Raw genomic sequence first — 13,504 nt, forward strand, 5'->3', positions numbered from 1 at the left:
TTTTGCTTCGTTAACAGCATTTTTACATGTGCTTTATTTGCCAGATGTGCATATATGGTCTTTCTCCATGTGTCTCTAAACCCTCACATTGGTATGTTTTTCCACAGCTTTGCTAATGATGCCATTAGCATTGAGATTAATACCACAGCTGATTGCTGCCTTGCTGACAGAGGGCTGCATCAGCTGGGATTACACAGTGGCAAAACCTCCTCCTCCTCTGAGATGCCACTGTGGCCTCCATTCAATGTGACTGTGTGTGTGTCAATGCAGCAAACAATAGACTGAGGCTTCTATGAGCTGCAGCAGCTGCGGCAGATCGTGCTAATTTATTAAAGATGTTTCTTATTCTTCTGTCAAGAAGATTTAAATAGTTCCCTTTCATTTATTTTCTTTATAAAGGACTCCTCAATAGTTTGCAACAGTTATGATATACAGACAGGTATAAATGATATTTTATGTTGCGTCTTATTTTGTTTGCCGTGGTTTTACAGCATTATTAATCAATACGCCAAGTTACACTGCACAGCTGTTATTACAATATAGTTACAACTATTTCTAAAAGGTAAAACAGCCCTCGGTTTAATTCCACCTCCTGACAGGAGTAGATCTATCTCGTGAAAACACAGCCTCGTTATGCTTTTGCTACACAACGATGCACCAGTGATTTCACCTTTCATTTCAAAATGCAGGTGCTTTGCAGAGTAACACAAACACCTCAGTGAGTAGCACTCTACCACATCACTGCAAATGGGATCTCAGCAACAGTAGGGCTTTTTTACCTGTAAATACTATTCTACTGTAAATACTATTCTAACTGTGAAGGGCAGATTAAGCCGCACGAAGCTAATTTTAACTCCGTCGCAACCTTGCAGTCTACTAAACTTTATATGATGCAGTAACTGGTGGGTTCTGCTATCAAACCCACCTGCTATGCAATCCAAAGGAAAAAAAACAGCAGACGTGTTTGTAAAGATGGAAGCCTGGTCAGAGGTGGGCGGACGAACTATTGCTAAGGCTCTGGCAGGAGGCCAGCTGCTTCAGCTAACACACTCTAATTGTGTTTGACAACACATAACCCAACATAAGCATGTCTTCCATAAACCCACAACAATATTAACTGTATTCAGCTAAAAAAAAGAAAGCAAATAAAGTGCATTATATAAGTTGGGAAGCAAAGAAGTTTCAAGGGTTTTCAGAGGGTTCAAGTAAGCTGCAATAGCAGCATTTTTTTTACTTGCTACAAAACTAAACGATAAGATTTCTTTAAATGAAACAAAATTCCAAAATAAAATGACTGTAATGGAAAAAAAATGAAGGCAGCTGGCAGGGAGAAGCAGCGTCTAAATACGCAATTGTTCATCATCCCAAAACATTATTTGTGCAATCCATTAAATGTAAGACTCATTACGAAACGTGAGACATTTAAGGGTGGGAATTTATTTTCACCTAAAGTTACGATAGTAGAAAAGTAATTAAAGTTACAGTTTAATGAAATCATGAACCATACATGGAGTCACTGGAGATTGTGCATAAATTACTTCAATTAATCACACGCACACTGATTCAGATGATAACTCTGAATCGGAAAGTTTGGAATTCCTTTCTCTCCTTTGCTTTCAGGCTGTTTGTGTGTCTGTGTGTGTTCGGGTGGGAGGGTGGTTTGTAGTTGTGGGGTAGATGCACACACACACACACACACACACACACACACACACACACACACACACACACACACACGTCTATCTATGTGAGTATTTTTATTGTTTTGTGTATTTTGTGTGTATGTGTGTGTGAGAGAGAGAGATTGAAGGGGCAATGTGTTGGAGAAAGGCCAGAGGTCCGGTGCACCCTGGAGAATGGACAGGGGCGAAGCCACATCTCCGACCCTTCCTCTCCCTGCTGTCATGGGATGTCTCCCTGAATGACGGTTTCCATGGCCACGGAAGCCTAGTGAGGAGGTTGAATTGTGAGCTCCGAGGGTAAAGCGGAGCAGCTTGCTGAAGGTGGCAAGGGAGGAAGGAGGAGGGGATGGGTGCACAAAGTGATATTGGGTGGAACAGGCACACAAGCAACAAGAGCAAGGTAAACAACTTTTATCCATTGCTCAACACGGGCCTGCTTCAGTCTTTTTTTCCTTTCTTTTTTGCCAATCATTTTGCTAATCAACAGTGGAGCATGATTAAAACAGCAATGGCAGCTTAAATGAACTTCCATTTGCATACACTCCCTGGGTACAATCAGAACTGATGCCAGAGTGTAAATTCACTGTGCTAAATGCATCAAAGAGTCTCGTCCAAGTGGCTGGATGCTCTCAACAGCTGTAGTTGTGAATGCATTTCTCAGAGTGTTGCAGGAACAGGCAAAGAAATGAAAGATAAAAGTAAACAGAGTGGCTTCTTTTTCTTTTGGGAACACACAGCTCCTTCCTCTGTCAGTGTCCTCACTTTTCAGTCCATCAAGTGTTTTTTTTTCCTTTTCTTTTAGTTCATTTATTCATTTATTTATGGGGGGGTGGGTGGGGGGATACTTACCCTTGCTGCTGCTGCAAGTCTGTCTTCAAAGGTGGCTCTGTCAGGGCGCCCCCTGGTGTCCCTCAGTGTGTACAGACCGTTCAGGCTGCCAACCTGTGAGCATGGAAAGACAATTTCACATTCAGCTTATACAATCCCAAACTTTTAAGGCGCAAAGTGTTGCAGGGTGCAAGTTATGATATAACATTTGATCATGTGGCTGCATTTTATTTAAGAATGCAAAAACAAAGATGCATTTGGAAAAATCACTCAAGCGCTTTCTTCAGCGCAGAGAAACCAATGCAGGTACAGAGCGAGGGTCAAAGCACACAACGCATTCAGCCTTAATCACCCATCTGACCCTTTTGCACAACATGATTTCAGCGTATCCCCTCCGGCCATCTGTCTTGTGTGGGTTTTTCTGCGAAGGGTAGCCCAAAATCAAATAGCACACAGTTTATCTAACCTTATCCTGGGCTTTTCATTTCCAAGCCTTATAAACTCAATCGTATTGACCGCCTGGGAGAGTTAGAACTAACTAAGTGAAATCTACTCGGCAGCAATTGTGTGCAAGGCACACGTTGTGTGAGTGTGTATGTATGTGTGTGCGGGGCTTGCTGATTCTATCTTCCTTCACTTTCATTCTCTCTATTCTCTGTCCCTGAGGTGCATCAGGGCTGAGACTGCCGAGTAAATTGTCCCAAATTGAGTTCCTTCTTGCCGGCAGATACAGGCCACATCCCGACCGTTTAGAGCGAGACGGGGAGGGAGAGAGAGAGAGAGAGAGAGAGAAAACAATCACAGCGCACATCACTCGCTTGAAAAATTTCTCTCTAATTTCTCTTCTTGCCTTTCTCTCCTATGCGCCCTCCCCGTCTCTTCTTCTTTTCCCCTCCTCTGCTGATTTCCCTGCTGCCTCTCTTTCTTCTCTGACTGCATTATTCTTATGCTTCTCCCTCTTTATATCACTCCCCGTGTGTCTTCTCTTGTCTTTGTCTGCTGCGATAGGTGTACATCAGTCTTTCCTTGCTCAGCGTGGCTTTTTCCTTCCCTTTGATGATTCAGTCCTCTCCTGCTTGTTCTCCTTCCTCTATCTTTTATTACCCTTTCTCCCTCGATCCCCGTTACCCTCCTTCATCTCTAACAATTTTTTTCCTCCCTCTCTGTGCTCTTTTCTCGCCTCAGTTTCAGTCTCTCCTTTTGCTCTCTCATCCCTCTCGCCACGGCTGGCCCCGTACCCGGTGACATAGTACCCATCAGTGCGCACTTCCTGCATGGAGGAGCCTGGCTCCGACAATAATCACACACTAAGTTTATAACGCTTGCAGCCCAGCTGAGCTGAGCTGAATTGAGCACACGCGACTCCCCTGACGCCAGTACAGTCCATTTAACTTGGCAGGGGGCTGAAGGCTGGCTGCGGTGGGAATGAAGCATGAGGCAGAGATGGGGATGCCAGTGTGTTTTTGGGATGAGGGAACTTTGGGGGCTGGTGGGCTGGTGATGGAACAGTAACTGGTGATAGATATGGAAATGTAATGAGGGAGGACAGCTGAAGCTGAAACAGTTGCTGGAGGGGAAGAAGAGGGTGTGAGGTTTTGGACATTTGGGTTTAGGAAGAAAGTTGGGTGGTTTTTTTTTGGTGTTTTTTTAAAATATGCGCAAGTAACTCTCTCTGCATAGACTGATACTTCTTCCTTACTTTCCCTGCTCACTTTCAGCAAAATCCCGTCTGTCCCTTTGTGCAGCTTTACAGAGAAAAAGGAGGAACATTTTCAAGCATCACACAACACAGTCTCACAGAAGTTTGTGGAATACTCATGAAACTGAAAACTTCTTTTTTGGTTAGGCTTGAGACAAGATCATGGATTGGGTAAAATACAACTCCTACCACTATTTTTCCTTTTTAACTTATTTTTTCCGGTTGCCTGGGTCACACATTCCCACTGAGGACTCTCCGAGATGAATGTGGCACCCACATGAAATACACTTCCTGATGAACCCTAGTTTCATTGTTGTGCTGATTGCAACGAAAACAGAATAAAATAAAAATCAAGTCCATTTACATAAACCAATAAACTGCTTTTCCATGACTACTTCATATTTTTTATCTATTTCTATAACCACGATCTCCAGCAAATAACTAACTAACCCTGATGTTGGACCTCATTTAGTGGGGCAACAGCAGTATGTAGTCCACAAAGTCCACAAACAGCATCAAATTTCACTTTATGGTTTGTGATCTTCACAAAAGAAAAAAAGAAAAAACATAGAGTATATATCACCTATATATCTGGGCTTCCTTGTCATATTTCAGCATATTACACTAGACATAAAATGCAAGCCATTGGAGCTAAATATTTCCTTGTGACACAGGTGCATATACCCTTTAAAACAGCAGACTAAGCCTCATAAACACACAAAGACACTTGCTGCTTCAGTGAGTTACTGATGTATCACAAAATGTCAACTCTGGATATGAATCGTGTGCACACATCGCGCACACAGACAAGCTACAGCTGTACAAGAAAATTAGTGAGCAATTTCAAACCAACCAAAACAAACGCACACTTTTTGTGCCCTGCCAGAGCAAGTTCACAGCAAAACAATATGAGGCCAATCAGGGGACCGTTGGTATGGCTCTCCCTCTGCTAATGAAGGCACTTTAAAAAGGTAATCTAATTCACCAGCAGCAATTAAGGCTGGGAGCGCCTTGTCACTATCAATTATTCGCTCCTTCACTCATGTTCTCCAGTGCGGACGCTGAGCCTGCCTGACACACTGCACTGTCGGACAAATCAACCCCATCAGCCAGCAGTCACTGAGAACACTAATCATGAGAGTGTTCAAAGGCACACAAACACACGCCCAGACACACAAAGAGACATGTGATACTGTAGGCTTGAATCGGTGCACAGTGAACTAAGTGAGCTTGGGATGAATTTGGATGTTCTTGCTGACTGGACGCTGGTACCAACAGACTGATCCGTTCCTCTTTGGATCCTCTATGATCCTTTCGTTCTTTTGGGGACTTCTTTGTGAGTGAGCCATTTCCTTTGCTGCACTGCCGCACCAGATCTTAGGGTTCCCCCCACCTATCGAATCCACTTTAACCCCTCACTGTTTGCAAACTCGCTGGTTCCCATATACATAAAGGTTGAAACCCCCTCCACTACCACACACCCTATAGCGAGTTTAAAGTACTACATCACCAGCATATATGAAATCATCTTCATTGCTAAGCTTTTATTATTCTGGTGTGCACAGCTGACTGGCTGCTCCTCTATTAGCAGCTGTTCTTCGCAGCTAGGAGTGAAAGCAGAAGTAAGACTTTACATTGGTAACTTCCTTTAGTCCCTGAGATACGCCTGCTTAGTTTAATTATTCTTTCAAATGGGACTTTCACAGAGTCCAGCTGTACAGCAATCACTTCCTTTTTCATCGCACATAGAGAATGAAAACCCTACCAGTGTGCTTTCTTTTTTTTCAGTCTCTCCACATAAGACAGAGAGAAGACAACCGCAGGATCGAATAGTTCGTTCAGCTGCAGCACAAAACACCAACTTTAGTTTCGGTTGCAGGCACGCTTTGAGACTACAGGGAAACGGGTACCAACTAAAAGGTAAGTTGTGAGAAAATGTTTCTTTAGTGTAGTTTTAAGATTCCTGTTCTCACACTGGGATGTCTTTTTTCATAGATGGCACACGACAAAGCCTTGTTTTGTTTGACTTTGGTGTTGTCTGTGGTCTTGACCTCACCTCCGAAAACCCTCGACTCAATACAACAACTCCAGGACAGCGGGTTTGGTCAGCCGCCTCCTCGCCATGGCCTTAAGCTGCTGGTGTGGTACGTTCAGAACTGCTTGGACAACAACATGAGGGCTCTGTGTGATCCCTACCGGGGAGAATATGGGTTTCACTTGTTTCAGAACAAAGGGCCAGTTCTTCCTGTGATAAAAGACAGACAGCAGTGGAGCTATTACACCATTGGAAACCTCCACTATCCTGGCGCAGAGAAGCTGCCATATGAAGTCAGAAGATACTACAACCGCAGCAATCCTAAAAGTAACATGGACAGAGTTTTGGTGAAATATAACAAGAACAACAAACGAATCGACGAGCTTTATGCATCCGCGCATTATGAGCCAAAAGAGACGTACAGGATTGGGCCCAATCTTCTTGCATCTCTTCGAAAGAAAATCGCCTTCGTTAGCACAGACGTGTAGGAGACCTCTGATCCTAAATCAGTACAGTATGTAACAGCTTTGAGAATTTTGTGAATCTAAAAAATACAGGTGAAGTCACAATCTTTGCTTTTATGCTAGTTTCTTTGAAATAAAGTAGCCACAAGTTTTCACTTTGAGGCTTCAGTGTAAACTATCAGCTTTTGTGTAACCTGCATCTTATGCCTGCTTGTAGGGGAAAAAAGTAATCAATAAAATGTGTTACAAATGTGGCTCCCAAAGTGGTTTTCCTACTTTTTTACATAGCATGCCCTACTTCAGACAACCAAAAACATTCATTCAACTTAGTGTCCATCCACATTTTTTCTTCTTGTAGTGTTATTAGCAGGTCTAAAAGGGTGTGGAATCACTGTCAAAGCCTCACTACATTCTTCATTTCCAGTTAATACTTGTACAGGTGCTGTTATTGTGTATATATTTATTTATATTTCTTCATACATTCTTATATAGTTCTATATTGTGTATTTTGTTGTACAGTTATTTTATTTTCAACTTTAATTTATATATTTTATCTTATTCTTTCCCAGTTAAATTTACCCTTCATTCTAATTTGTGTTGTACAGTTATTTCATTTTTAACCTTAATTTATATTTTATTCCTTCCTAGTTAAACTTACCCTTTTAAATTTTTCATATTTATGTCCTATCTTATTCATAGCCTTTTCCTTTTTTGTTCTCTTTAGGTCACGAGCAGTTGTCCAAGCATTACACTACATATCGTACTGTGTATGACTGTGTACGTGACAAATAAAAATAAAATTTGAATTTGAAATTTGAACCGGGCAAATGGCACTGGCATGGGTAAAAAAAACCAACTGACTCAACAAGTTTATCCTCACTAATTCGATTGTATTTTGTTTCTTTTATGTTGCACTGTCAGTTTAGATAATAAAATACTAAACTCTCAGTCAGATTTTAACATCTTTTGAAAGAAACTAAAATCTAGCTGTGTAGAAAAAAAGATTCAAACGTTTCACATTTTGACAATCATGCTGTAGGATGCCTATCAACTGGAGCATGTTTCAGAAAAAATAAGACATGCCTTCAAGAACGTGTGAACTAGTGAAAAATATATATGTATTTAGTATCTTTTTGGTGGGAGGTAGTTAAGAGTGCCTGCTGACGTAAATGTGTTAAACAGCTGATGAAAATTGGGGGTTGAAAATTCCTTTATTATATGATTAGAAAGGCAGTGATCCATGATCAGACAAACCTGTTTAAATTCACTGAGGTTTTTCTAAAGCATTATGCTAAGATTGAATCTGACACATGGATGCACAGCACCCTGACCTATCGCCCTCTTCCCAGACTGAGAGCAGCTTTAACTAGTCCTTCAGACTGTAGACAGAGGTATAAGTTGACAGACAGCACTATTCACCAGGCTCTTCTCAGGGTCTCTATTGCTTAACTGAATCTCCCCAATCCATGACCTTATTACAAAGTACTGATAGAGAGGGTATATGCATGACAGTGTTGCTGCTGTATAAAGCCTGTAAAGAAAAAATCTGAACTTAACTATGTTGCCACTGCAAATAAAGATCCTGGGTAGAGACAGATGTTCATGATAAATTACTATTAATTTAATGCTATATCTCAAAAGTCCATTTTATCCAAGACTGTCCTGTGAAAATGTCTTTTTAAATTCATATTTACATATAAACATATCGCCATCGACAAACTGATAAACTTTGAATCTCATTTGTAATTTGTACATATGTAGGATCTTTACTTTACAATATGAAGCACCTTCAGGCGTCTGTTGTGATTTGGCGCTATATAAATAAAACTGAATTGAACTGCATTAAAGAAAAGCATGCTGTTGCACCTCTTGCAAAAAAAGAATAAGAAACCACAGCCCTGATGAATGGGGACAAGTAAATGAATATTTTCCCACATGAGGTAAAATGTGCAGAAAACCTCAGATAACATAATATATAAAAACCAAGGAGACCACACCTATGATTTTTCAAGAACCGCAAATCAATTCATATCAAGCACATTTGAATTTTTATTTAAGTTCATGTGTCATATGAACTGTAGCATTATCTGACACACCTCCTCCTGTTGACCTAAAGGCTCTGGATCTGTGGCTCTCTATTCGCTGTGTACCTTTTGTACCAGAAAATCATAGAAGGTGTGTATGCAATACACTCATTGTATATATTTAATACAAGTTGCATAATTATTGCAATACTGAAAACTGTAGATACCACGTTGGCCTACTTTATGACCCTGCAAAAAGTTCTCCACCACTAAAGTCTCAGAGTATAGTCCTGTCAGTCAGTCTGATCATCATCATAATCCGATTTGCCATCACTGGAATTGATCATCACATTTTTGTGATGTCACAGCGTAGCAACTCAGGGAAAAAATGCACATGGGAAAAGTTTTCAGTCACTTTTACAGTCATTTGTGCCATAAAGCCAAACTCTGCTGTTCAGTTTGTGGTTAACACTCTGTTTGCCATTAAAAACCAGGATTTTTTCCTAAACTCAATCATAACTGCAAGCTGAAAGCTGACAATTACAAGAGCACGCACAAGTCCAATAATAATAATAATAATAATAATAATAACTGTTTTCACATGGGACACAAAGCCTTGTTTGAGAAAGTCCTGTGCTTGATCCTTTCATCCAGCACAGCCTCATCATTATGCAGACTTTAATACGATCTTGTGTGAACAGCATTAACTTGGCGATATCAGTGATTACTGGAAAAAACAAAAAGATCTGGAATACTGACAAAAACATTAACATAAAGTATTGGGCATTGTTTAGAGTTCCCAAGGTAATCTGACCTGCATGGTGAAAATATAAACACCATAAAGAACGCATAGCTGCACGGCAAATTGCTACTACTAAAAAAATACTCAATAAACTCAAAATTGCATGTCTTGTATATCAAACAATTGCGATAAAGAGCAAAAATCTACAACTTTTCCTTGTATCAGGATATATATATATATATATATATATATATATATATATATATATATATACACACACACATATATATATATATATATATATATATATATATATATATATATATATATATATATGTATGTATATATACACACACACACACATATATATATATATATACATATATATATATATACATATATATATATATATATATATATATATATATATATATATATATATATATATATATATATATATATATATATATATATATATATATATATATATATATATATATATATATATATATATATATATATATATATATATATATATACACACACACACACACATATATATATATATATATATATATATATATGTATGTATATATACACACACACACATATATACATATACATATAAATATATATATATATATATATATATATATATATATATATATATATATATATATATATATATACATACACACACACACACACACACACACACATATATATATATATATATATATATATATATATATATATATATATATATATATATATATATATATATATACATACACACACACACACATATGTATATATATGTGTGTGTGTGTATATATATATATATATATATATATATATATATATATATATATATATATATATATATATATATATATATATATATATGTGTGTGTGTGTGTGTGTGTGTGTGTATATATATACATACATTATAAAGTATTATTAATCAAGACAGAAAAAAAGTAAAGTCTGTATAAAACAGTGACACTTGAAGTGCTCTCTAATCACACCCACTGAATAACTCTGTCACGCAGCTGCTGGATTCTCTTTCAGCTTTAATTAAACTCTCACTTTTGCGCTGAGAACCAGTGAAAAGATTTCAACAGTTCAAAGTACTGATTTAAACAAAAGCAACTTTATAACATCACAAAAATGGACTCAGTATCAAACGAGCCTGTTGCTTTAAAAAAAACCCACTACTTTTGTGGTGCAAGCACAGTTGCTTATTACGTGAGGCGGAGGGTTTTTGTGTTATAGCCTTTCATTGTATTGCTGAGTTACCGTAGTGCTACTGTCTCATATATCTCTCCATATCTGAGTTTATTTGATTTTTTGATTGATTCTTCTGTGTTAGAAATGCCTGTACTCGCTCCTCGAGTGTCAACTCAGATCAGCATACTGTGCTGCATATGATTGAAAGGCTCCAGCCTTAAAATCAAAACAACATTTGAAAGCAACAAGCAGATTTAAAGTGCTGTGAAACAAAATACCAAAGCTCAAAAGCTGCAGGTACTGTAATACTTGCACTGTCTTTTGTTCTTTGGAAGCTGTGCTTAATATTATTTTTTTTAATAAAAGCCAAACTCTTTTTTTAATGTTTACTTGAGGAGTTTTGAAATAAATGATCCATTAATTTATTTTCTTTAATAACCTTTATTGAAGTCAAATCGGTCCATGAAAAGCTGCGTTTTTATGACTGATGTAATTAAAGTAGACATAAGTGACAATGATGCCCATCACAAGTTAGTCACTGACTAATGTGTTCTGGACTTCCTGCTGAATTGACCTGATGGCAAGCTAACACAAGCTAAAAGCTAAAGGTTTGCCAAGCTTAAAGCTTACCAGATTTCATAAGTAGGCTAAGCATAAAAATAACAGATATATCATATAACTGTTACTCATGTTGAGAAATTAACTGTTATGTTTCTAATGGAGTAAAATGTAACATGCAATTGCTGCTTTATGTCGTAATTAGCAGAAGTGGACAAGCAGTTGGAGAACTCTTGTTTGTACCAGTCAAAAGTTCAAGATAAACTACAAGCAGAGAAGAATTGCTTCAATAAAATAAAAGACAACGACAACAAAATTCTTTTAGCTGCTCACTTTAGGCGTTGCAGCAGATCATCTGCCTCCATCTCACCCCATCGTTAGTACTCTCTTCTGTCACACCAGCCCTCTGCATGTGCTCCTTCACTACATCCATGAATCTTCCCTGAGGTCTTCCTCTTTTCCTCTTGTGTTGCAGCTCCATCTTAAAGATCCGGTCTCCAGTATATCCACTGTACTAACTTATAATCGAATCCATTCTGTTCTCTCCCAATGAAAATCTTAGCATCTTCACCTCAGCATGCTGTTTTTTGTCTTTTGTTTTCTATTTTAAAGGCTTACAGTGTGAGTTACAACTACAAACAGAGGACGAGCATGTCAGTCAGTCATCCAGGTCATGGTAGTCTTAAGAGCTTGACAAAAGGTAAATAGACTTCTATAACATGTTTGAAGATCCAAGAAACTTCTTCAGTTCTACAACCAAAAGGTGGCGAGTCCTTGGTATCATAACATGCATGAGATGACCTCAATAGGTCACATGATTAGGTGGCGCACGCTCACAGAGTGGTTTCACACAAAATCTCTGGTGGTAATCTCCCACGCCTATTTTACGCCTTGGCTCATGTGGTGACACACGTGATTAATAGTGGATCAACAACCACCTCCTCCCTGGGACAATCCCAAGCAGGGCTTAAATACCTGGGACTCTCCACCTTTTGGTTTTGAAACTGAAGAAGATTCTTGGATGAGAGGTGAAATGTCTTTAAACAACTCAAAGCAATCCAGTTTCCTTCGGTCAAGTTAGCTACTAAACGTGGTGGTCTACACGAAAACTTCCAAATGGAACTGGTGACACAAACACAAAACTAGGCACACGAATGCTGGATTTATATCATGGGGGGGTCAGAAAGCGGACTCCAAAGCAATGCTAAGATAGAATATTGGGGGGAAAAAAAACTTATATTTATTTTTAAGCTGCTTTTGCAGCATTTGGGACATATGTTTAACAGCCTTAGGGCTGCGGTTTTGTAGCACCAGGAAGCAGCTGAGTAATAACAGCTTGTATTTTACACTTGTAAAGCCTGAGCGTATTTTTACGCCTCAAGTTCATTTTGGGCATATTGCACAAGTAACTACAGGAACTAGGCCCTCGGCTCCGACTGCTCTGCTAATGTGGCTCAGACTCTACATTGTGTGTATGCACAGCGTGAGAAACACAGAGACTCACACTGCAGCAGCCCTACCACATACAGAGTCAGCTATTATAATTACTGTAATTATCTCAATGTTACAAGTTCACACTCATTTACAGGTCACTGTAACTAAAAATACATAATGGCTACTACAAGTCCAAGAAAGAGACAGAATACATGTCCACCCAAAAACATATCCTGTCATAACTGTGGTGTACAACAGAGCTTCTGGTTGCAGTTCAGACTCTGAGTCTTCTTGGTGCTGAAGCATCCACAGGATCTGCGTGGCTCACTGTTGCTGGCAGCCTCCAGCAGACAAACAGAGAAACAGCAATGGAGGGAGGGAGGGATGGGGGGTGGGGGGGGGGGGGGCATGAAGGATAAACAAAAACAAACACAGACATCAAGAGCCACTGAAGCAGTGTGTGAGAGCCACGTGAGGCAGTCCACCCTATGGAGAAAACAGCAGCTGGTGTGTACACTAACAGCCCTACAGGGGCTGTGGCCTCCACAGCCTCAACTATGGAAAAGCAGAAAAAGGAGAGATGGGAGGGCGATGGAAGGGGGATGCTAGGGGCTAAATGGGGTGAGCAGTTAAGCCTTGTTGGTTACAGTATTGGCAGCAAACGAAATGATAGAAACGAGTGGAGGGGGGTGGAGGGATTTTTACTGTCCATCTTAAAAAGGAAATATATTGGGACTGATGAGTTTTTAAACGATAACGCATCTAGGAGTTACCACAGGGTTTTATATAGTATAAGGTTGGAAGAAAA

The 13,504-nt window shown here is 39.2% G+C and overlaps 2 protein-coding genes across 2 annotated transcripts in view; one reads left to right on the plus strand and one right to left on the minus strand.

Moving 5' to 3' along the window:
* Positions 1–13,504, minus strand: part of LOC146698349 (uncharacterized) — a 32,147-nt gene that overhangs the window by 8,210 nt on the left and 10,433 nt on the right. The window contains exon 3 of the mRNA XM_085472789.1: positions 2,532–2,624. Coding sequence (XP_085328915.1) covers positions 2,532–2,624 — 93 coding nt within the window. The remainder of the gene's footprint in view (positions 1–2,531; positions 2,625–13,504) is intronic.
* Positions 5,937–7,360, plus strand: LOC146698350 (uncharacterized). The gene is made up of 2 exons (XM_085472656.1): positions 5,937–6,129; positions 6,205–7,360. Exon 2 carries the CDS (start codon positions 6,205–6,207, stop codon positions 6,730–6,732), a length of 528 nt encoding a protein of 175 aa, XP_085328782.1. The 5' UTR covers positions 5,937–6,129; the 3' UTR covers positions 6,733–7,360.

This window comes from Copadichromis virginalis, linkage group LG11 (genome assembly GCF_057382275.1).
Source record: "Copadichromis virginalis isolate Kocher_CV1m ecotype Utaka linkage group LG11, C_Virginalis_male_GT1.1, whole genome shotgun sequence".
In the NCBI taxonomy this organism is placed as follows: domain Eukaryota; kingdom Metazoa; phylum Chordata; class Actinopteri; order Cichliformes; family Cichlidae; genus Copadichromis; species Copadichromis virginalis.